Here is a 22,953-nt window from a genome sequence, read left to right on the forward strand (position 1 = left end):
CACTGGACTACAACATCCCTCCATTTACTGAAGTAAATGCTCTAAAGCAACTTCATATTTCATATGTGCATGGTGTGGCATATTTCAATGTAGCAAAATGAACATGAAAATGTGTTTCAAGATGTTAGAAAGCTTTCTTTCTCCTATTCAAATGATTATGAAGTTAGTCAACATTGTGAATATTATGATGAAATTATTTTGAAAATAGCAGGAACATGAAAAACATAACTAGTAGCTTCTTAGAAACGGATCTTGTTTTCTAGTTACTGTGGCTTTATTCAAGGTTTAACTGTTAAATGTTTGATCTTTTAGATAACAAGTGAGATATTTGTTTTTAAAAAGAAAATATTTTATAAAAAGAGACAAATAGAAAACTGAAATCATTCTTTAGAGAGGCCTATAAAAGTTATAATTTACAAAAGAAGTAAATGTTTTAAATCAGTAAATGAAAAATGTTCATATGAATGTAAACAGAATCACAATAGTGAAGTTTTGGTGCCCTTCGCTCTCATGCACACTCAAATTTCTCCTTGAAACTAATAATCGTACATTATAAATGTGTTATAAATCCGAGAAAAAGAATAAGCATGTCATAATAGGGTTTTCCAATGAGAAGTTGCTGAGGGAAGTAAGGAAAACAATAAACCAAACTGCAAAACATATACAGGGTGCTTCATGAATCAGGATTAACATCCTGAGTTTTTCTCAACACTAAAACTGTAAAGTCACATAAAGACACTGCTTTCTAACATATATGAACTGTGAATACAGAACGGAAGTATATGATATATATTGAGGTATGTATATTAGAAATATAAATAACACAGTCAAAGTATCATACAAGGGATGCTTGTGGTCTCTGTCTGTTCTTTCATGAGAAAGCTAGCTAACGTTACCAGCTATCTGTGGTTACTTTTTCTTTTAAGAAGAAAATTAGTGCCACACAGGCCTATAATGGCATGGACAGGGCATGAATACCTTTTGAAAAAAAACTTGTTTTTATCTCCATCAAAAGATAAGTAAAGTTGCCATTAGTTGCCTTCAAGATTAGGCTCTCTAGAGATTGGGCCCTTCGACGACCAAACTGGCATATTGCGCATCACATCATTGTGTATAGTTTTAAGGTGGAATATGAGTTTTCTATTTATTTCTTATTGAAACTAATTCTACACACCTCACAACAAGGTCTGTTTGGGGACAGTTACAAATCCTCAAAAATTCAAGCATTTTAGAACAAATTTATGTTTCACAAATACAAACTCTCTTCCTCGAAAGCCATCTGCTGCGAATTGACATTGTTTCCGTACTTTGAACAGAAGCAAGAGCAATGAATTTTCGTGGTACTAACACAAAACTTATACACATAGAGAAGTCTGCTCCACTCGAGGATGTTTTTCTATTAAGAGTACATGAGGCTGCACTTTTCCCATTATGTATTGCCTTATAAGTTATGCTTTATGTATTTTAATGGCTGGAATATGTATTCTCCAATTTGTCTTCTGTTAAATCTTCAGTGATTTTCCTATAAGATTTGAATATCTTATGTTAACAAACAGCTCATTAATTATTAATCAAAAGAAAAATATTTCACTTGGTTTAAATACTGTATAGGAAACTCGTAGTGGTTTTTCAAATTTCCCAGTAATCAAATATTCATGAACTCTGGTTAAGTTTGCAATGAATTAACATCATATAATTTATATCACCTCTATAAAAAAAGTAGTGAATATACATATATATATATAAAGATCTACACAACTTCTTATTTTCACATACAGCTAATCTAAAATCAACTTATTTTGTTAATTGATTGGTTACAATTATTGATATCTATAAGTTTACATATTTTAGCCTCTTTAGTAACTAAAATCATTCATAGTACCCCTTATTTACAATAATGGCCATAGGTACATATAAAACCAAAGATTGTATGCATACAAAACACCAGGGGGTATTTCATGTGTATACTGTACTATAAGTATGAAAATATTGGCAATTGTTACATATTTTGAAGGAATATATCGTCACCCTCATAAACTAACTGCCTAAGTCATTTTTTCCACTTGTTGGGAAATAAAAAAAAAGCCTTCTCATTTCCTAATTCTTTATATCATTGTCTTGAGCTTCAATTCACAAATTCTTAACATAGAAATTTGTGAATTAGAATTTGTGAATTGAAGCTCATTACAATGATATGAAAAATTCGGAGATAATTTGTATTTTTCCTAACCATACAAACCTTAGCTATTTACATTGGGTTTACCTTTTCAGCTACGCTAAAAGGTAAACCCAATGTAAATAGCGTGGTTTGTATTTCGGTTACGGAACAAATAAAGAATTAGGAAATGAGAAGGCTTTTTTTTTATTTCCCAACAAGTGGAGAAAATGACTTAGGCAGTTAGTTTATGAGGGTGATGATATGTCAATTATGGGAATATACAAACAATTTAGGTAATAATACCCAAATCTCAAAATACATAAACCAGAAATATTGAGTCATGCACTATACCTGGTAGCCTACTCCCTGCCATGCAGAAGAAGAAAAGAAAAAAAAATGATTATGATAAAAATCAACTGTTGTTACAGTTGTAATGCATAAAATAAACGAGGAGTTGAAATAAAAAAATACATATTGATTAAAATTATCGTCTAATAGTTACTCATGGTAATTATAATCTCTCATGTGTAAAAATCTACGTCTATTATATGGACTACCTGATTGACTACCACGGACAATCAAATATTAATGAAGTAATGATGCAGTCTTGCAAATTCCTATAACAAAATCACAGGAATATATTAAAAAAACAAATTATTGTGATACAGTAACAAAATATGACAGACAAATGTCTGTTTTAATTAAAAAAAAAACTACCTAAGACGATACAATGGAAGAGGAAATGTCACTGAAGAGTTGATAGAAAGTCCTCTACAAAATTGTGTTTATAAACAAAGTACAGAATTCCATTCCTTAAAAGTTTGAATGGTATAAATATGACCAAAATATTCTGATAGTATTTTCGGCCAACATTGGCTAAAGTGTTTTACATTTCATGAATGAAAATACCAGCAGTACTGCACCATAAAAGTCTTGGAGAGAAGCAAGCTTACAATACAAAGTCAAAAAAGGTTTAAATTTGATTCATGCATATTTAACAAAGTTAAAAAAAATGCAGCAAGTGTAAAGAATAAAGAGATGCAACATACTAAGATCTAAGAAGTAAGGAAGGACAAACCAAGCTAATGATAGGAATTTAAATTCATATCTGGGTAGTTTAATTCTAATATGCGTGTGTGGTGCTTTACGGTGCCTACATATATCAAAAGCAAACTGAAAATAGGTGATTGCTTATAGGTAGTAGGTTGGCCAGGGCACCAGCCACCCGTTGAGATACTACCGCTAGAGAGTTATGGGGTCTTTTGACTGGCCAGACAGTACTACATTGGATCCTTCTCTCTGGTTACGGTTCATTTTCCCTTTGCCTACATACATTCTGAATAGTCTGGCATATTCTTTACATATTCTCCTCTATCCTCATACACCTGACAACACAGATTACCAAACAATTCTTCATCACCCAAGGGGTTACTGCACTGTAATTGTTCAGTGCCACTTTCCTCTTGGTAAGGGTAGAAGAGACTCTTTAGCTATGGTAAGCAGCTCTTCTAGGAGAAGGACACTCCAAAATCAAACCACTGTTCTCTAGTCTTGGGTAGTGCCATAGCCTCTGTACCATGGCCTTTCACCGTCTAGGGTTAGAGTTCTCTTGCTTGAGGGTACACTCGAGCACACTCTCCTATCTTATTTCTCTTCCTCTTGTTTTGTTGTTAAAGTTTTTCTAGTTTATATAGGAGATATTTATTGTTGTTACTCTTCTTAGAATATTTTATTTTCCTTTTTTCCTTTCCGCACTGAGCTATTTTCCCTGTTGGAGCCCCTGGGCTTATAGCATACTGCTTTTCCAACTAGGGTTGTAGTTTAGTAAGTAATAATAATAATAATAATAATAATAAATTGTAATGCATAACTCATTGCATTGATAATTCAACAGAAGTTATACAAAGAATCATAAAAACCTCTCCCTTCCCCTTTATTTCTAAAAGTTACTCATGAATGGCAAAGTCAAGAGACAGGAAAATGCCTTAGAGACTGACCATAATATACATATCATTGCCCAAGCCCACCCTCTCCATCAACCCTGGACCAGGGAGGGGCAGGCAATGGGTAATGATGTCTCAGAAGGTAAACCCATCGGTTCCCCCAAACCGGTCCCCATTCTTAGCTTATAAAGGTGGAGAGAGTGCAGACACTACTACAAACGAACGACCTCGAGCAGGTCTCAAACTCCCATCCAGCAGATTGCCAAGCAGGGATGTTTCCAATTAACTAGCATGGTAAGCAAATCCCAATAAAGATCAGGGCTTCAGTTCTATTAAAGAGAGACAACCTCTCAGCACCATGTCTCACTAGATTTAAATGTCAACAATGAGCCGTGGGGATAAGAGACTGGTCACTGCAGTGTTACAAAATGACATAAAGATAAAAAATATACACATATTAATGGCAAGGGGCCACTCTTGACCCATAATAAGACCTGAAGGAACCAAACATGAGCTTGCTGACTTGTTGTTGTCAGTTAAAATTTATAAAGCCATGAGTTGGAACTGAACTCTGGACTACTGCAGTGGAAGGGGCAGGTGATATACTTAGTTACCACATCCCTAGCCATCATGTATTGAATTTCAACTGTAAATGTATTTGTTTACCGAAGACAAATGGAATTAAAAAAAAAAACACTCACATTTTTTATTTTTCTATTTCCCAATGTACGAACACCATACTGTTAAGCTTTCTCTCAATCAGTGATTGAATTTTCTCAACACACTTTAAATACAGATCACAGTATTTGCCTCTATTTTCTTTGCAGCAGCACTGTGTCTGTCATGTAGTAAATCAGTTTCATGTAAAGGGTAGAAATCTTCATTCTGTACAGCAATGGTATAAGTTTACCTGATAGTAGTCTACCAAACCCTTTTCACTTGTTAGTTTTCATGCTTCCTTTCATGTCTGTCCTCACAATCTACAAATGTTCTCCTACCTCAAAGGATGACCCATTGATACTTGGACAAAAAATCATCTGTTAAATCCTTGAGGCAAAATGATAACAAAGCTAATTCTGAATTTTCTGTCATCATACAGTAATCGTAGCTTTCTTAGTAAGCCTTTTAATACAATATACTTAGTATTCTCTTTATGACCTATCTTAATTTCCACAAATATGTCAATCGACATCTTCAATAAAGTTAACTCTATCAACATCCAATGAATTCCAACCTACAAAGTTGAAACTAATGTTTAAAAAACTTTCTTAGCTATCTTCTAGCACTTTTTTTGCACTTATGGTGTACTTGAGCAATATCATTATTTTATACTTATTACTACTGTTATAATTATTACTTGCTAAGTTATAACCCAAGTTGGAAAAGCAGTATGCTATAGGCCCAGGGACCCCAACAGGGAAAATAGCCCAGTGAGGAAAGAAAACAATGAAAAATGAAATATTTTAAGAAGAGCAACAACATTAAAATGAATATTTCCTATATAAACTATAAAAACTTTCAACAAAACAAGAGGAAAAGAAATTAGATAGAATAGTGCACCTGAGTGTACCCTCAAACAAGAGAGTATAATAACACTTTATTCATTTGTAGTAGAATATTCCCATATCATTCTCACGGTATCTTTTCCTCTTTACTGTGACACCATATATAATAACAAATGTCTCTATGGTAATCAATTATAAACCTGACCAACATACTAAAATGACAAAACATAATAAAATACATTACCAAAGAAGACTGGTAACATTTACCTGTTTCCAGAAATACTATACTTTAGAATATAATCAACTGAAAAGTTTTCATAGATGGAAAACTAACAAATTACGATAAAGGATGGTAAACAGATGAAAACTTACAAGGAGTTGAATGTAGAAGAAATATAGAAGGATGAAACATCAGAAGACTGGAGAGGGTAATTAATACACAGGAATCGAATGAGTGAGCACACACAGCCTTGAGCTCAACTGGAGATGAGAATGGGACAACAGATATAACTTTACCATCCTTCTTAACATCGCCAAGGCATACAAGGTGTTGCCAGAGGCTCTTTTAGCCAAACAGCATGTTAATGATTCTACTACTAACTTTGTAAACATATTTAAAGTCTTTTATCTTCTTCTTCTTCTTCTTCTTCTTTGTCTACATCTTTTCCCACTTGTATGTGGGGTCGATTTTCTCCTCATTTTCTTTGAGAGCGAAAAAAAAACTCTCAAAGAAAAAGAGGAGAAAATCGACTCCACATAGAAGTGGGAAAAGATGTAGACAGAGAAGAAGAAGAAGAAGATAAAGGACTTTAAATATGTTTACAAAGTTAATAGTAGAATCATTAACATGCTGTTTGGCTAAAAGAGCCTCCGGCAACACCTTGAATGCGTTGGCTATGTTAAGAAGGATGACAAAATTTCAGCAAGACATCTAAACAATAGGGGAATAAGCACTCCACTTGTTCTTTCCTTATGGAAGCCATAATGGTGATCAAAACAAGAGAATAAGATTCAAGAAATTGAAGAAAGGAAGTGTTGAATAGAATTTATATACAGTATATTAACAATAGCAACAGTTAAGTCAAAAAAAAGTAGCTGGAATGATTGAAACAGTCATTTCTATTAAGGATTGGTTAAAGTACTGATGTATCAATAACAAGTAACAAATGGAAACACTAATCATAACAGAAAAACTATGGCAAAGCATATGGGCCAATTCACCTACAAACTCTTTTGAGAAACTGTGCAAGAATAAAGTCAGAAAATGCTCTACCAATATTCAGAGAAAAGTATACTGGGGAGGAAAAAAGTCAAGAGATAAAGTAGATGGATGAAGAGCTCATCAAGAGTTGAATTGACCGAGAGGTAAAAGCCAAGGAGAGTGCCTTCTTCATTACCCCAAGCTATAGATCTATTAGTAAAGAAATTTACTGAAAATGGTGAGATTTTGTTTTCAGTCAAGTTGTACAGCAATCCATAGAATATAACAGAATCTTAACGATGATATCTATTTCCTTATTTACTTTGTAGTCATCATGGTGAGATCATGGAAGCTGGTACTTTTATTAAACTAATAGCATGATGACTACATGGTAAGATTCATTGAAATAATACGATACTCGTATGAGTGAATAGCAATAGAAGGAAAAACTAGGAATGATCTATGTGCCTCCAGGCCAGATGACTTCGGAATAAGGGTATACTAAGAGCAAGGAATAACGGTAGTAGTGGAAAGAAGGATTTAAGACAGATCACATCCAGAACAGAAAATGTACAAATCACAAGTTTAGCTTAAAGATCATTAACTACACAGGATTGGCAGTACCTAGCAATGATAGTTCACACTGAAGAATAATAGAACAATAATCAAACACTTTATGATTCAGTGGACATGGTTTCCATAGATCATAAAACTTGAACACTAATTTTTTAACTCTCTTGGATATGAACAACATATTTTGAGTTGTATTATTAAACAGTTTAAGTATATAAAGAACAATTCCTGAAAAAAAATAAATCTTTCATACAAACCAATTAAAGTAATTATAATTTAACCTTTAGTGGTTCCTTTTCCACACAAATGCATCAGTTCATCTCAAAATAAAGACAGCTGGTGGCACTGTATATGCACGAGTGCATCCCTAGGTCTCAGGCAGCCTTGAGTCAATATCTACGAACTAATTTTGGAATAATTCCTAACTTGCCAGTCTCTACGAGGGGGACGCTGTCACTGCTATGTGACAGAAGTTATCAAGCATCGATCCCCTTGGACTACTGTACTCCTTAGTTTCAAATGGTAAGTAGCTTCCTCTCCAGCTGAAACAATACCCTTGTAAGCTTCAAAGTCTAACAACTTGGTTCTATCTCCTTGTGAAAATTAGAACTTATAAAATAGGAGACACTAAATTCAATTCTTAGCCTCTGGTCCTGGGGATGTTACTAGTAAAGTAAACCTTTTAAATCATTTTCTAAGAAGACAATTTTGATGGTTAGATTTGGTCAGTTATACATGAAGTGAGTGGGTCCTGAATTACCTTTTAAAAAACTTGGTATAAGGGGAACCTGACCCCTATCACGGACTACTATCTATGGTAGAAGGAGTCTAGCTATTTAAAAACTTGTGTTAAGGGATAAAACTATATTCAGTCTGCTGCTAGATAGAGAAAAGTAGCTACTGAGTGAATTTCCAAAGTATAGTAACTACCCTTTTGATTGGTTTCAAACGCCATCACTCCCACCTGACCTATGATGTATTTTTTATGTGTACCTTCTTTACTTTAACCAGCAAGAAAGATCAGTACTTACATTATCTTCAGGAAAACTATCACCAAGGAGTGTTGAAAACCTGAAATTTATAATGCTTCTATTGGGGGAAGTGCCTTGGTATATGTATGTATGTATTTCAAAGCTTGGTTTAATATTAACATTTACTTTAAAACTTAAAATTTCCTGTTTTTTCCATTCAATAGGCTTATCCCTCTAGTGCAGTATAGAGATAATCTAGCACTTAATTGCTATAACCTTGATTTGGGTACGCTGCATATCCTCTGTCTTCTCAGTCTTGAAGTCAAAACTAAATCCCTATCCTCTTGACATCGCAAGTGAGTGGGGCAGAGGGGGAGGTGCATGTACATGAACATAAGGTGAGAATAAAAATAATAAATTCTATTATTAGTTTAATTTATTTCTATGAAACTTCCCAAATATTCATAATATTGACTCCAACACTGATGGAAGTGGGTTAGTGAAGGAGAGAGATAGGATATATAAAGTCCTAAAATAATAAACTTATCTAGGCTGGGAGGAACGTAGAGAGTAGAGGTCCCCTTTTTGTTTTTGTTTCATTAGTTGATCTCGGCTAACCCCCAAATTGGGGGAAGTGCCTTGGTATATGTATGTATGTATGTAGGACCTGAGACTTTCCTCTTAGCCTAGTGCCACAGTAACCAATTGTTATTATAGAAATTGTGTTATAATTTCAGCCTCTAGATTGTTCCCAAATATAACTCCACTATCAAATTATATGTTTTTATATATCACCCAACACTGTGTATTTACAAAAGAAAAAACTAATATTATACTTTGAATTTGATTGAATTTACACAATCAAAATAAAAGCTCTTTTATATTACATACCCCGCAACTACTAAAGCACATATCGACAAGTAATCTTGTTAAGAAAACCATGTTTCTCCAAGATTATCATACATACATATACCAAGGAACTTCCCCAAACTTTGGGGGGTAGCTGACATCAAACAAATGAAACAAAAAAGGGGACCTGTCTCTCTCTGCGTTTCTCCCAAGCCTGACAAGGGACTCAACCGAGTTCGGCTGGTACTGCAGGGGCATAAGAACAATTAGAATAGCGCCAACGTATCCCTGCGTGTCGTAAGAGGCGACTAAAAGGGACGGGACAAGGGGCTGGGAACCCCTTCTCCTGTATTATAATCCTGTGAGGCATCCAAGATTACGCTCACCTAAAACTGACTTGGTGCTTCATTGAGTTGCTGCTCTTTGATTCTATAGAAATTAAAATGCAGTTGAACTTCTAATATCATGAATTCTACCCTTCAAGTCTTACATCTTTGAGCCTCTGTGAATAAACTTCAACCGAGAAATGATATAGCACTCTTGGAAAGAGCACAATTTGAAATCTTAATCCCACAAAAATTTAGAGACCTATCCCTCAATATGTTAACCCTTGAACAAATAAAACTTATCAGCCCTCACAGAGCAAAGAAATCTCTTCTCACATACCACCAACTTTGTTTTCTAAACTGGGAATATGAAGATATTGAGGCAAACTCTTTAAAATCATTCTTACCTCAGAATTTAGGTGAAAGAGATAAGACCATCTAGTTTTCTCGAAAGTCTACATGATAATAAAGAGCTCGTACAGTAGTTCACTAATGCGTTTAGCTGGTGTTGAAGCTAACAGGAAAAGATTCTGAGCTGTGAGATAACTAACAGAAAGATATTTTAAAGGTTCAAAATAAGAACCTTTTAGATATTGTAACACTACTTTTATAATTCCAATAAATTGTTCAGACAACCAGTGGCTTCTCAACATTAGGAGACCTAATTACATCTGCAATAATACCAGAAATGTATAAATCAAAGCAACCAGTAGCTTCTCAACATTAGGAGACCTAATTACATCTGCAATAATACCCGAAATGTATAAATCAAAGCAACCAGTGGCTTCTCAACATTAGGAGACCTAATTACATCTTCAATAATACCCGAAATGTATAAATCAAAGCAACCAGTGGCTTCTCAACATTAGGAGACCTAATTACGTCTGCAATAATACCCGAAATGTATAAATCAAAGCAACCAGTGGCTTCTCAACATTAGGAGACCTAATTACATCTGCAATAATACCCGAAATGTATAAATCAAAGCAACCAGTGGCTTCTCAACATTAGGAGACCTAATTACGTCTGCAATAATACCTGAAATGTATAAATCAAAGCAAAGATGTTTGAGTACAGCGTTCAGCATGGATCTATAGTCGTTAATAGCTGAAATGAACTTCACTTTTATAAAAAAGGAAATACAAAAACTTAATGCTGGACAGTATTATCAAAACTGATACCTATCTTGATTTGCATCAATGAAAATAATTCCATTGCCTTTGATACTAATCATTTGTTGGCTGTTTTTTGGAACCTAAGATTTGCAATCTAGAGGTCTTTGTAAACCCTTTTTCTCGGAGAATACTTGTATGGTGGACAGTCTCCATACATTTACATGTAGCACTGGAGTTGGTAAACATTCAAGCTGTATTGTACTTGGATTTGCATTTGAAATTCAGTGCTCCCGTCTAATAATTGTTTCCTTTATTCCGAGATATTACGACTCATTTGTGTAATTTCGTTACTGGACAATGGGCTAGTTATAAGTAATGGCTTTGCTGTGAAACGATTTTTTTTTTCTATTTTTTAGACATTCCATTTCCTGGTGTTCATAAATAACAGTAAGATAAATGCAGTATAGTATCGAGGGTGTTGTTATTTACAGAAACATGATATTCTAATTATAAAATAAATTTTTGAATATACTTACCCGGTGAATATATAATAGCAATTTATATATTCACCGGGTAAGTATATTCAAAAATTTATTTTATAATTAAAATATCATTTTTAAATATTTAACTTAGCCGGTGAATATATAATAGCTGCAACTCTGTTGCTCGACAGACACATACATAAAAAACTCGCGAGCGATCGCTATGCAGGTTGCGGGTGTGCCCACCAGCGCCAACTGTCGGCCAGATACCACTCTCGTATGTAAACAAAACCTTCAATTTCTTCTCTGTCGACGTGTCGACAAGACGTACTTTTACTCGCTGTTGAACCTGGAGTTTTTCCCATCATATTTGGTGAAGTACTTTAATTTGGTTTGAGCTTTCGCAGTACAGGTGTTTTTCTTCAAATAAATCCTTGAACTCGTTTTTGGATAGATTTAATTTTTGATGACAAAGAGAGTATGGACTTTATTTGACTTTTAAATGGCCGACCCTTCCCTTAGACGGAAGTGTGTTTAGGCTTTTAGCAATTATCTTATCACGTTATAAATTAATTATAGATTTTCCTCTATATATTTTATATCTCACCGCCTTTATTAGGCCTCTTCGATTAACTTTCCATTTATAATAAACATAAAAATAAATTTTAATGATTTGTTTATATGCGACCTTTCCTGAGAGTAGGCGGTCCTAACTTGGAAACCGAAGTTAAACAACGTTGAGCCCTTTCAATCGTAAATAGCTTTTAAAGAGCTAATGATTTGAAACTTTTTAAATGAATATTTTTTAATAGATATTTTATGAAAGATTTTCTTTGAATAGTCTTCGTACTGTTTCAAAGATGAACTAACGTTTAGTTTTTCTGGGCTCGAACCTGTGCCGCCCAGTGAATAAGCTCCATTTAGCACTTATTCTTAGGTAATTTACTGCTAAATATACCAGAGAAAAAATGTAAAGGAGTGCTAGGTTAACTAGCTCGCTCACCTATTGGTGTCGGTATAAAATTGGGCGTATAATCCAGAGGTCCCGCACTATTTAGATTCATCCACGACAAAGACCCCAATAGAGGAGAGCCGTTCAACCTCACTCGGCACCACCAACTCTGCATCCGCTCAGAACCCAACTCCTTTTAGCACGCCTGTGTTGTAACCCGCTTTTTTGTTGTGCTCTCGTATTTCGCTTTTTTCCACTGGATTATGGCTTCTTCATCGGTTTCCCAGGAGACACCGTCTAAGTTAAGTACCAAGCTATGTTTTGCTGTGTTTTGAGCAATCTAGATCGTTTAATATTTAAATTATAGGAGTTTATTCTCTTCGTTCATTTCGATCTTGCTTGATTCCGCTTACAGTTGGTACTCCTGTTTTGAGAGCTTTTAGTTTCACTCGCGGTGTTACTATGTGTATTATTTTTATTATTAATTAAATGTTATTTGTTATTGTGAATATTCATTATTTAGCGTTTAGAACCCTCGTGGTTCATTTTTAGGGCCGATATCAGTTACGTATCGTTATGGCTTGCCGACCTTCGTTACTAGGCGGCAATTTTATTTTATAAGTCATCAGGTGTGTCCTTTGTGATTCATTTATTATGTTGCATGCCTTGCCCTAAATTTTTTATGTGTATATTTATATAAGTTTTCAACGCTATTACTATTATAATGAATATTTGTGTTATTACTCCGTTTGATCTGTCTGGTTGGGGATCGTCAGTTGGTAGCCCTGCTGCTCCGTATCACGTGATCCTCCCCCAAGCTCCCCCTCTCGCTAGGTGGGCGACTAGGCTTCTCTCCCCCCTCCCCTAGGGGACCGTTGCCTTCCCTCCTTTTAGAGGGGGTAGTTTAGTGTGTATGGACTTTGTCCTCCGGGTGTCCCGGCGGGTTCGTCTCTGTCTAGACGGGTTGGCCACCGGTCAACAGAGTTGGATCCCGGTGCACCCTGTTTTATATTCACTTATCACACTTTTGTTATGTTATACGAAACCCTCCGGGTTCGGTTGGCGGTTCTTATCTACAGTTCCGCCCCCCTATTAATTTATAACAGTTCCTATGATTATATATGATTATATATGACAGATTACTATCTCGGAGTTCTTATATGAATTGGTTTATGGATATACTTTTATTTCCCGGCCCGGGGCTTAACCTCGCTCCGGGAAATCAGACACTATGTGTCTTAATCCTTTGTTGCATTTTATGCTCCCGGCTCGACCGGAATGGATAGCTATACTCTAGTCTTAAGTTAGACTTATGTTTAGGTCCGGGTCCTCCGGACCTGCCCCTACTTAAGAGTATTACAATTAAGCTCTAGTCTTAAGTTAGACTTATGTTAGGCCCGGGTCCTCCGGACCCGCCCCTACTTAAGAGAATTACAGTTTCTCATATACTATTCTTTTTATAGATGGTGCATTGTCAGACGACGGCCTGTGCGGCTGTTCTGCATCAGCCTTGTGGGCATACCGTATGTCGGTCTCACGCCCTCTGCGGGGTTCAGCTGGAGGACATCGTGGTCTGGCACCCTGACCACTGCATGGTCTGTTTTGACCTCATCACAACCCTTGGATCTGACTCGGTGAGTCCTGTTGGCTATGTTGCCTTTTTATTTATCTTACCTTTTTTGGTATACATACACTATTTAGTAAGATTTCTATGGTCTTGAAGGACCACTGGGAGTCTGCCTTTTTATAATTCCCACTATTATTTCAGGCATCCCCGGAGCAAAAGTCTGCGGCTCGGGCCACACTGAAAGTGTGGGTTGGTGGCTTTGCCCGGAACGTGAAATCCAAGCAGCCTTACGTCCTATCCGAAGACTATTGTGCCATGGTCTATCCTAACGCCAAGTCTTCAGCCGCTGTGGCTAGGCATGTTGCAGCTCCCATCATTGCCCACATTGATGCCACCATAACGGGGTTTATTGATCAAGATCAAGATCCGTCGGATGCCCCCGGAGATCTGGAAGACAATGTTGCTTCCATGAACCTGGACGTCGAACCCATGTTATTGGATGATCCGGACGCAGGTAGGGTGGTAAGTGAGGCAGGTGTTACCGGCGCTGAGATTCCTATCCTCAGCCCCGCTCTTTCTTCTTCTTCTGATCGCTCTTCCTTTCATGGTTTTTCTGGGGACCGTGATTCGTCTCAACGATCACACCCGGTTCCCCCCAAGGATAAGTCTACATCTAGAACCTTACCTAAAGCTCGTAAGCCTCACAAGGCTTCCCATAGTTCTAAGCTGAATACAAACCCGTCATCTAAGGCTTCCGGCTCCTCCTCTAAGTCTCACGACCCAGGAGTACAATCCGCCACTCCTGCTCCTAGCCCGGGCCTTTCCGAATCAGCCATGCTTCGCATTGTGTCGGAGATGCAAGCTAAGTTGGTGTCGGAAATGCAGGCCAAGATGGACACGATGTTCTCTAACATCGGTCAGAGACTTGGGGCATTAGAGCAAGGGGCTCCGGAGCGAGTCCAAAGCTCTCTCATCCCGGATGCCTCTAAGCTCCCGCCGTTTACCAAGAATAATCCTTGGCGCATGGCTCTTCATTCTCCGTTCTCAGACGGAATGTTAACTTTGGAAGGTCTTGGCACTCGTCCTCTAGAGGACTTTGAATTCTTTCCTCCTGGTCTGGCATTTCCATTTCATGGTTATGCCAGGCTTACCGAGGAAGCTCTGGTTCGGCTAGATAAGGTCCCCAAAGAGACCGTCATCTTCCCAAAAGAGCAAGCCCAATCTGTTTGGGCTAGGTTCCTGAACGACATCGGTTGCACCAACACCATGTTAACGCCGTATAAGAGTTCCTTCACAATGTTTTTAATGGATAAAAACACCGTGACTCCATGTGTCAATAAGGTAGCAAAGCTTGCTTTCCAATATGCTCTGGAGGAGAAGCCCTTGCCTCCCATCCGAGAGGTGGATCCGATCTCCCTCCTTCTTCCTTCTGGCATTGAGTGTTGGGACAATGTCCATACCACTTTTACCTCTGGCAAGCTATCAGCGGACTGTGCCTCAGTTTTGTTTAGTGAGCGGCTTCCCCGTCTCCCGGAATCCCTCATTAAACAGGAGTATGATTCCCGCCTACGTGTTGGCCGAACTCTGAACTTGGCCACATCCACGGAGTCGATAGCCTTGACTTATGATACTGAGAGTATCTTTAAGTCTCTCAATAAGGCTACGTTGCAGTCATTATACTACGACCTTTATGACTTCGCTACTGCTAAACGTAGGTGTCGCAAACACGTCCTGGCTGAGGCGACTATTAGGCACGAGCCTAATAAGCTTATCCGGTCCTCCTGCTGGGGTTCAAATCTCTTCCCTGAGGATCTTGTAGAGGAAGTCTTGGCAGAGGCCACTAGAGTCAATCAGAGCCTTAAAGCCCGTTGGGGTTTGACTCCTAAACGGAAATATGACCCCGCAAATTACCAAGCCCGGGGTAGGAAGAAGCTCCGCCCGTATACCTCCACCCAGTTCAGGCAACAGCAGAGTAGTTCGTCCAATTTCCGACTGCCTCTTCCTCCATCTCCCGTTGCTCCTGCACAGCCTTCCACCTCTCAGGCTCCTTCGGACGACTATGTCACCGTTCTGCTCCCTAAGAGCCAGCTTTCCGGTGCCTCCACCACTTCTCCTGCCTTTAACCAGTCTTATGAGGCTCATAGCTCTTCCCAGAGTTATAACAGAGGTAGAGGCTACCATCGTGGTTCTAACCAGAACAGAGGTAGAGGAAGAGTCTTTCGCAAGGGAAAGAACTTCCGAGGCGGACGTGGAGGCAACTCCTCAAGCCAATACTGAGGTGCAGCAGGTAGGGGGGAGGCTTTATGCCTTCCGCAACAAATGGAGGTTCAGTCCCTGGGCTTTCAGTATCATCTCCAAGGGACTGGGGTGGAGTTGGATTCAAGGACCTCCACCTCCGAACAGATTTCATCAACATTCCACTCCGGACCTAATCGAATTTGTCCAGGACCTGTTACAAAAGAACGCCATACAAGAAACGAAACACCTGAAGTTTCAAGGTCGGCTGTTCAGTGTCCCGAAGAAGGATTCGGACAAGAGAAGAGTGATTCTAGACCTATCCCTTCTCAACTTGTCCATTCAATGCGACAAGTTTCGAATGCTTACCGTCTCGCAGGTGCGGACCTTACTTCCCCGTGGGGCCGTCACCACCTCTATCGATCTTACAGACGCCTATTATCACGTCCCGATAGCGAGACACTTCCGTCCGTATCTAGGCTACCGCCTAGGGGACAAAAATTACTCCTTCAAGGTGATGCCCTTTGGGCTCAACATCGCCCCAAGGATCTTCACAAAGTTAGCAGAAGTTGCTGTTCAGGAACTCAGAAATCAAGGGATTCAAGTAGTAGCCTATCTGGACGACTGGCTCATTTGGTCAGACACCTCCCAAAATTGCCTAAAAGCCACTCACAGAGTCATCCAGTACCTTCAATCTCTAGGCTTCCAGATCAACTTCAAGAAGTCCCGTCTTCTTCCGAAATCAAAGTTCCAATGGCTCGGCCTGCAATGGGATCTTATATCTCATACTCTGTGTCTTCCCAAACCCAAGAGGTTAGAGATTGCAATGAACACCAAACGCTTTCTCAAAGACAAAGTAAGTTCCAGACGACTCCAAGAGAGGATCCTAGGGTCCCTTCAATTTGCCTCAGTGACGGATCTACTTCTGAAGGCAAAATTGAAAGATATCAATCGTGTCTGGCGTTCGAGGGCGAACCGGAAGCTCCGGGACAGGAAAGTCCGCCTTCCTCCCATTCTCCGGGAAAGACTTCTACCTTGGACAAGGGCCAACAGTCTGTCAAAGTCAGTTCCCCTTCGATTTCCGCCTCCGAAGTTAATCATTCACACGGACGCATCCCTATCAGGTTGGGGAGGCTATTCTCAGCTCAGGAAAGTTCAAGGTCTTTGGTCTCCCTTATTCCGCCAATTTCACATCAATGTGCTGGAGGCCATGGCAGTTCTTCTAACCCTGAAACGTCTCGCTCCACCCAAGAGACAACACCTTCGTCTGGTTCTCGACAGCGAAGTGGTGGTCCGCTGCCTCAACAGAGGTGGATCAAAATCAGGGCCTCTGAACCATGTTCTCGTAGCCATATTCTCCCTAGCAGCCTCGAACCGTTGGCACCTTTCAGCTGTCCACCTGGCGGGAGTCCGGAACGTAGTGGCGGACTCCTTGTCCCGGACCTCCCCTCTAGAATCGGAATGGTCACTCGATCTAAAGTCATTCCGGTGGATTCTCTCTCGGGTTCCGGGTCTCCAAGTGGATCTCTTCGCCACGGAGTCCAACCACAAGTTGAGAGTATATGTGGCTCCCAATCTAGACCCTCAGGCCTACGCCACAGACGCTATGTCACAGAATTGGGACATCTGGGAAAGGATTTATCTCTTTCCCCCGGTGAATCTTTTACTGAAAGTCCTAGACAAGCTGAGATCCTTCAAGGGACGAGTAGCCTTGGTCGCACCCAACTGGCCCAAGAGCAATTGGTATCCTCTCCTGCGAGAGTTGAGACTACATCCTCACCCGATACCCAATCCGGTTCTGTCTCAGATAGTACAAACACGCGTTGTGTACGCTTTCTCAAACATTCAGAGCGCCCTAACTTTATGGACTTCATGAAGTTTGCGGCCATGCATGGTGCCAATATTGATCCTCAAAACACCCTGTTCCTAAAATCAGATAAACGGGATTCCAACATCCGCCAATATGATTCTGCGGTTAAAAAGTTGGCTAAATTTTTGATAGACTCAGACGTACACTGTATGAACTTGAACCTTACAGTCACTTTCTTTAGAACTTTATTAGAATCAGGTCTGGCAGCCAATACTATCACCACTATTAAATCTGCCTTGAGAAAGATATTCCTAGTGGGTTTTAACATAGACTTAACCGACTCTGTGTTAGCTTCTATTCCGAAAGCCTGTGCCAGACTGAAACCAGTTACTCGTCCTACCCCGGTTACCTGGTTCCTTAATGATGTACTCAAATTGGCTTCTGATACCATTAACAGTTCTTGTGATTACATTCCCCTTCTCAGGAAAACACTTTTCCTGGTGAGTTTGGCTTCCGGGGCAAGAATTTCTGAACTGGCAGCTTTGTCAAGAGACCCGGGTCATATTGAGTTCCTTCCTTCGGGAGAGGTCCTTCTTTCACCTAACAAATTCTTTTTAGCTAAGAACGAAGACCCTCAAAACAGATGGTCCTCCTGGAAAATTGTTCCCCTCACGCAAGATCCGTCTCTGTGCCCTGTTACTACTCTTAGGTCTTATTTATCCCGGACCTCCTCTAACTCCTCGGGGCCTCTATTCGTTAGAGAACAAGGCGGTACCATTACCATTAAAGGGATCAGGCAACAAATTTTGTATTTTATTAAACAAGCTAGCCCTGACTCTTTTCCTCTTGCACATGATATCAGAGCGGTTGCTACTTCGGTGAACTTTTTTCACCACATGAATTTTACGGATCTTTCCAGGTATACAGGGTGGAAGTCACCCTCAGTGTTCAAGAAACACTACCTTAAACATTTGGAAGCCCTTAAATTTCCTACAGTAGCTGCAGGGAGCGTAGTTACCCCCAGGTAACTCATATGTTAATTCCTTGTTATTTTATCTCTCCCCCTTACCTGCCTCATTTATACCCTATTTGTATTCGTTGGTTTCGCACCTGATTACTATTATTATATTTGTAAATTTTTGACTCCTGAGTATCTGTATATATCATCACTCACGGCATTGTTATACCTTACCTTATTTGTCAGTTGTTCTACCAAGTGGATTTATGTTCCTTTTAAGATACCCTTATAATTGTTTTGTGGCACTCATCTCTGATTAAAGCATCCTGTATTTCCCTTACGCTTATGTTTTTTCCTTTATTTTGCAAGTTTGGTGACATTTCTCTTGTATAGATTCACTGGGCGGCACAGGTTCGAGCCCAGAAAAGGGATTTTGACGTAGGAAAAATCTATTTCTGGGCGAGGGACCTGTGCCGCCCAGTGAACCCTCCCAGCTCCTCTCCCTTGGAGTCCCCAAACTTTGGGTGCTAAGGAGTTGGGTTCTGAGCGGATGCAGAGTTGGTGGTGCCGAGTGAGGTTGAACGGCTCTCCTCTATTGGGGTCTTTGTCGTGGATGAATCTAAATAGTGCGGGACCTCTGGATTATACGCCCAATTTTATACCGACACCAATAGGTGAGCGAGCTAGTTAACCTAGCACTCCTTTACATTTTTTCTCTGGTATATTTAGCAGTAAATTACCTAAGAATAAGTGCTAAATGGAGCTTATTCACTGGGCGGCACAGGTCCCTCGCCCAGAAATAGATTTTTCCTACGTCAAAATCCCTTATTTATGCTACGCAGTTTGCGCTCTATCGTTACGATAGAGAGAGAGAGTATCACGGTTTCACTTTGCAGAAAGAGTAAATCGATTCTGACGTTTTGTTCATTCTTCTTTCAAAGCTTAAATGTTTTAAATTCTATTTTAAAGGAACTTTTTAATTGAAAAACCTTTCAGTTTATTCCTTTGGTCAAATAACATGTTTTTTTGACGAAACGTAAGTGGGCTCTTCTCTTAGGTGCGAAATCAAGAGAGAGAGAGAGAGAGAAAGATAGAGACGGAGGGAGAGAGAGGAGAGAAAACGTTCCGTTCAAGCGGGTAACGTTGTTCTCGAGTTACTCTCGTCCCTAGTCTCTGTACGGGGAGAAAGGATAAAACGTTTTTAGTTTTTTATTCTCGTCCCCAGGCAATGTACGGTGAGAGATTGAAAACGTAGTATTGAATGAACTAGTGTTTAGTCTCTTCCCCAGCCACTGAATTTTTTATCTTAAAATATGTTTACTGTTTTTTGCTGGTATTAATGTGCTTGCATTATACGACTGATTTCGCAATTACTACCTTTTGATGAGGGTAGAATTGCGTGCTTCAGGTAGAAATCAGTAAAAGTTTTGATTTCAGTGAAATAAGTGCAAAACAGAAAATCGTAGTGATAAAGTGATATTGCGCAAAGTGTTATCAGTGTTGCGACCGAGGGGTCGTCTGTTCGTGCCTGTCGTTCGCCTAGTCCGGGACCTCTTGCAAGCTCCCAAGCCCAGGGGAGAAGTAATGTCGTACGACTTATGGGTTCGAGAGGCCTTGATCAGCGAACAGACGTTCCCTCTATGGTATCGGGTGTATCTTACCAAGATCACCCCTACCATAAGGCGAGAGAAACGATTTTCTCCTCGTCATCCGAAGGCTTTTCGCATAAGAAACCTGAAACAAGGTTTCGAGGCCCTTAAGCGAAAGTCAGTCCTTTCAGGACAGGTCCAGCGTCCTGGTTTTAACCATTAGGACAGCTCTGACCCTATGCAGTCATCGGAAGACTGCTCGCCGCCTAACAAAAGCGTAACACAGACTCCGAGAGTCTTTTTGTTGGCAAGGTTTTGCGGTCACAGACGTTACCCTCGTCTCTTACCGCAACCTTTTCCGTTGATCCTAAATGGGTTGTATGGCAAGACATGCAGAATAAGCTTGCCTCCCTTATGGAAGACTATTCTGCCGATAAGTCCGTTGAGCCTAGCCGTTTATCTCATCGAGATCCTGGCTTTCAGCCACCCTAACGTTCCTTTGTGCGTCCTGTTGACGTTGGCGTAGCTAAGTCACGTCAGCCAGGTTGTTTAGAACCACACTCGATGCGGTCTCGTGTGGATTTTCAGCCACATTTGGACGTTAGGCCACTTGCAGATGCTCCTGTTGACGTTCAGGACGTTCGCTTACAATCGGAGTTGACTTGTTTTGACGCTGAGCGTCAACCTCCGCATTCTAGAGTTGTTTTGACTGCTCAGTCTAGGCGGTCAAAGCAGTCTCGAGTGGACGCTGTGCGTCCTCACGCACCTGTTGTTGTTAACAGTTCAGACTGTCAAGCAGTTACTTGACGTTGCGTCCTGGTCCGCTACTAATGCACCAGTGCGTGTGGACTCTGCTTGTAAAGCATTGCCACCACGGTAGGTCTCTCCCTTGCTTGAGACTCAGCTATTATCGGACAAGGTTCCTTCAGATGAGGAAGTTGCTGTTCCCCTCCTACTGATATTCCCTTGAGGACTGTCAGACGGAGAGGAGCCTAAAGCTGCTTAGCCCGCTATGGACTTTAAATAAATCATGCTGATTTTTAAGGATCTTTGTCCGGATCTTTTTGTAACTGCTGCTCCTCGTTCGCCTAAACGTCAGAGCTTACACTAGGCCTAGCTACTTCGAAGCCGTTGTTTTATAAGCTAGTGCTCTCTCGCTCTCCTAGAGAGCTTTACGTTTGCTAGGCGACTGGTTTATCACCAGGAGGAGTTTGGGGGATACAGCCTTTGCTTTCCCTTCTTTTAAACTGGCTTATAGAGCGAGAGTCTGATATGACACGAGAGAAGTTCTCGGCTTGGGAGTTCCTGCCTCTGCCCAGATAGACTTCACAAACCTCATAGACTCTCCCTGGCGCCTGGCCATGAGACGCTCCAAGTTTTTACAGGTCAACTTCACAGCTGTTTTCGAGCCTTTGAAGTTTTGCTGTACAATTATGTCATGCATAAACAAGGCTTTCAGGGATGGCTCCAATGATCTGACAGCCACGTTCTCTGCAGGAACAAGTCCCTCAGGGATGGCTCCATGATTTGGCAGCCATGTTCACTGCAGGAGTACGTAAGAGGCAAGTGAGCTCAATGTGTTCATTGTCAAGACAAACTTCACAATGAAGTCTTCCAGGCTGTCTTGACAGCATTTATGGAAGGCGACTGGATGGTCTCTCTCGACCTTCAGGAGGCATACTTCCACATTCCTATACACCCGGATTCCCAACCGTTTCTGAGGTTTGTTTACAGGAATGTGGGGTACCAGTTTCGAGCTATCGGGGATCCGAGCCTCCCTGTACTTGGACGACTGGCTTCTCAGAGCATCGTCCAGCCTTCACTGTCTGCAGGATCTACATTGGACATTGAGTCTGGCCAGGGAGTTGGGACTTGTGGTCAACCTAAAAGTCCCAACTGATCCCATCCCAGATTATTCTATTTTTGGGGATGGAGATTCGCAGTCAAACCCTGCTCGAAGTCCAACTAATGCTGAAAAGAAAACGTTTATTCAGTCAGGAGTTGGAACATTCAGTCAGGAGTTGGAACAGTCTCGTAGGGACTCTCTCATCCCTGGAGCAGTTTGTCTCACTAGGGAGACTACCCCTTCTGCCTCTCCGGTTCCATCTAGCCTCTCACTGGAACTAGGACAAGACATTAGAGACGGTATCATTCCCAGTCTCCGAACCAATAAAGGCATGCCTGAAATGGTGGGACAGCAATATCAGTGTGAGAGAGGGACTATCCCTAGCAGTCAAGAACCCAAACCACGTGTTGTCCTCAGACGCGTCGGGTTTGGGTTGGGTGCGACCCTGGACGGTCGGGAATGCGCTGGTCTGTGGACCTCAAGTCAGAAGAGCATGCACATCAACGGCAAGGAGCTATTAGCAGTCCACTTGGCCTTGATGATATTAGGAAGCGTCTTCGAAACTAAGTGGTAGAGGTCAACTCAGACAACACCACAACTTTGGCGTACATCTCCAAGCAAGGAGGCACACACTCCTTCACGCTGCTCGAGATCGCAAGGGACCTTCTCTTATGGTCTAGAATTCGAGGCATCTCCCTGTTGACGAGATTCATCCAGGGGGACTTGAACGTCTTGGCAGACTGTCTCAGTCGGAGGGGTCAGGTGATACCCACGGAATGGACCCTCCACAAGGACGTGGGCAAGAGTCTTTGGGCTTCTTGGGGTCAACCAACCATAGACCTCTTTGCCTCCTCGTTGACCGAAAGGTTACCA

General features: G+C 40.4%; 1 protein-coding gene across 2 annotated transcripts in view; it reads right to left on the bottom strand.

Moving 5' to 3' along the window:
• Nucleotides 1-22,953, bottom strand: part of LOC137640314 (intermembrane lipid transfer protein VPS13A-like) — a 158,496-nt gene that overhangs the window by 18,723 nt on the left and 116,820 nt on the right. Inside the window, exon 41 of one of the 2 annotated variants that reach the window (XM_068372946.1) lies at nt 2,510-2,524. The exons of the other annotated variant lie outside the window; for it this stretch is intronic. Within the exon in view, the coding sequence (XP_068229047.1) occupies nt 2,510-2,524 (15 nt within the window). The remainder of the gene's footprint in view (nt 1-2,509; nt 2,525-22,953) is intronic. 2 annotated transcript variants of the gene reach the window in all.

This window comes from Palaemon carinicauda, chromosome 4 (assembly GCF_036898095.1).
Source record: "Palaemon carinicauda isolate YSFRI2023 chromosome 4, ASM3689809v2, whole genome shotgun sequence".
NCBI classification, from domain to species: Eukaryota; Metazoa; Arthropoda; class Malacostraca; order Decapoda; family Palaemonidae; genus Palaemon; species Palaemon carinicauda.